Consider the following 2,821-nt stretch of genomic DNA (forward strand, 5'->3'; position numbering starts at 1 on the left):
TGTAAAAGCAATATTTGAACAGTGAAATACATCGGTAAAATGTAGCCTAGCCGGATTGTGGGAGCGTGCAGTTTTTTTTTGCCATGGAGAGATGTGTGCTAATAGTGTGGCTCGGTCGGAGATAGACGACAACGGCTGTGCTGTCTATTAGGAGACACACACACACACACACACACACACACGCGCAGCGCCAAATTGTATAGGGCACATTTTGTTGTGGTGCAGCGGTAGCTAGAGGAAGCATGCCAGTGGGGTAACGGTGATAACGGTGGCCTGTGATGCAGGTGTCGCTAAGGGACGGTGGTGCGAGGTTAATTCACTAATAAATTGATTATTAATCATGAATGTGTCAAATGGGAAAAAGGGCTCCGTTACGCCCTCCATATAATTATGGTCCATGCCTGTGTGAAAAGTGGGAGTGATTCGTGCAGTTAATGATGAGATAACGCGCTGTCAGTGACATTCATTCAGACATTCATTCAGACATTCGCTGAATTATTATTTAGATGAGATATGACTTTTCTTTTTGGATGAATGGGCTGTCAAGGGTGGTTATTGCAACTAAGATGGCAGCCAGATAGTATTATAGTTGAGTTGCTTGTGGCTCTCTCTTTGCCAGAAACAGCAGATCTACAAGCTCACAACACGGCCCAACACAATGCGTATAGATCTGATATTTTTGGCTAATGTTCCATCAGTGCAGTACAGTATGAACAGCATTAAAATAAATACACAATTTAATTACTATCCAATTAAGTAATTGAATTACTATCCAACATTCCAAGAGGTCAAAAACTTTTATTTTGAATGTGAAATCCATATCTTTCCTGTCCGTTCTGTCGCTTAGCTGGCTCACTTGACAGCTTCAGTCAGGGACTAGGAGGAAACAAAAACTAGACTGCTAATAGTAGACTACAAGAAAGTGCATTTGGAGTATCTGACCCCTACCTCGCTGACTGTAAAGTATTGGGGGTTAAAATGCCAGACGCAAATGAAGAATTCTACAGGAAGCATCTGTGTAATGTTTATCTGAGCATCTTTGCTCTGTTCTGTTTCAAACTCTTCGTAAAGATCTCCCTGAACTTGCTCACGCACTTCTATGTGGTCAGAGGGAACCGTAAAGAGGCAGCCAGAATATCTGCAGAGTTCTATGACTATGGTCAACAACACAGTGAGTATATATGCAACACCAACTGACAGGTGGAGGTATCGAAGTTAAGACATACTCCTACAATATGCCAAAAAGAATATTTAACATGAAAATATATTGCTGAAACTATCTGAAACATATGACATGCATCTCATTTAAGTGTGGGCTTCAGTGAATAATCACTGTGATGTTACTGTATCGGTACAGATTTGCCCACACATATATACCGCCTATTATCCTCTGTGTTCATTTAACTTTAAGAGTGAACTAACAACTCAACTGAGAACCAGTCAGCTGCGTTTCTTTCCTCTCCAATATATTAATAGAACAGGGTTATGAAACCACCCCCCACCCCCTCAGCGGCCTACTTTCCATTCTCAGCTGCACCTCAAAACACACACACACACACACACACACACACACACACACGCCCCCCACCCACCCCAAAGAGCCAAAACACTGTTGTGTCAGGGTCGGGCAGTTTATGGACATTTTCCGGGGAGATCCAGGGAGCAGAAGAGAGCAGAATAATTCAAAATAGAAACTCTACAGAATACTAATGAGGTCGGTTGAGGGCATTAGGCACGCTCTTTTAGTTCAGACCTCCCTCGTTCCTCAAACTGTGTTTGATGTCTGGAGCTGCCGTCTGATCTCATCCCAAACTGACATCAGTCATTATCGAGCAAAACAGACTGCATGAATGCAATGGCATGAACCGAACAGAGGAAATTGAGCTGGTTTGGTTTCTGTATATTAACTGAGAGGTATGGAAGAAGATGATGATAAAGCTGTGTGGAATGCATACGGTGTGATTATGGACATCGACCCAGGTGTGTTTTATCCGTGATGTTTATCATACACTCTACCATAATTATTTGCATCACACCAATAGCATTTGCAAATTAATACTATAAAGTTTGTCTTGATTGTATGTCGTACAAAATGAGTGTAACTAGTCACACATGTGTTAAATATTTCTAGATAGAAGAGTATAGAGACACATGGTAGATGTAACAGGAGTTGGAATCAAACTTAGCTCACAAAGAGCATGTGGACAGTGTTCCAACAGGCTATAACATAATGTGCCGAGATAGTGGTCAGTCACTGAAAAACTAATACATCACTGTCTATATACCTTCCTGTGAATGTCTATATAAACTAATGTGACACACTACTTCCATTACTTTACTTATCTTCTTCCTAGTATGAAAGCTGAGTCTGTGTAGGAGAGACATCCAGAAAGCTGAGAGGGAGGCAGTGTAAGAGAGACAGATAGTTGGAAAGCTGAGAGGGAGGCAGTGTAGGAGAGACATCCAGAAAGCTGAGAGGGAGGCAGTGTAAGAGAGACAGATAGTTGGAAAGCTGAGAGGGAGGCAGTGTAGGAGAGACAGACAGATGGAAAGCTGAGAGGGGGACAGTGTAGGAGAGACAGACAGTTGGAAAGCTGAGAGGGGGACAGTGTAGGAGAGACAGACAGTTAGAAAGCTGAGAGGGGGACAGTGTAGGAGAGACAGACAGTTGGAAAGCTGAGAGGGGGATAGTGTAGGAGAGACAGACAGTTGGAAAGCTGAGAGGGGGACAGTGTAGGAGAGAGACAGTTGGAAAGCTGAGAGGGGGACAGTGTAGGAGAGACAGACAGTTGGAAAGCTGAGAGGGGGACAGTGTAGGAGA

The 2,821-nt window shown here is 43.1% G+C and overlaps 1 protein-coding gene across 2 annotated transcripts in view; it reads left to right on the forward strand.

Annotated features, from left to right (window-relative positions):
• The first annotated feature begins 869 nt into the window (after positions 1-869).
• asb5a (ankyrin repeat and SOCS box containing 5a) overlaps positions 870-2,821 on the forward strand; it is a 12,372-nt gene continuing 10,420 nt past the window's right edge. Inside the window, exon 1 of one of the 2 annotated variants that reach the window (XM_080773775.1) lies at positions 870-1,171. In XM_080773775.1, coding sequence (XP_080629901.1) covers positions 979-1,171 — 193 coding nt within the window. In that variant the 5' untranslated portion in view covers positions 870-978. Of the gene's footprint in view, positions 1,172-1,621; positions 1,981-2,821 lie in introns of those variants that run through there. The other variant, XM_080773776.1, reaches the window with a different exon arrangement.

Source organism: Protomyctophum bolini, assembly GCF_963924005.1.
Source record: "Protomyctophum bolini genome assembly, chromosome: 10".
Taxonomy (NCBI): domain Eukaryota; kingdom Metazoa; phylum Chordata; class Actinopteri; order Myctophiformes; family Myctophidae; genus Protomyctophum; species Protomyctophum bolini.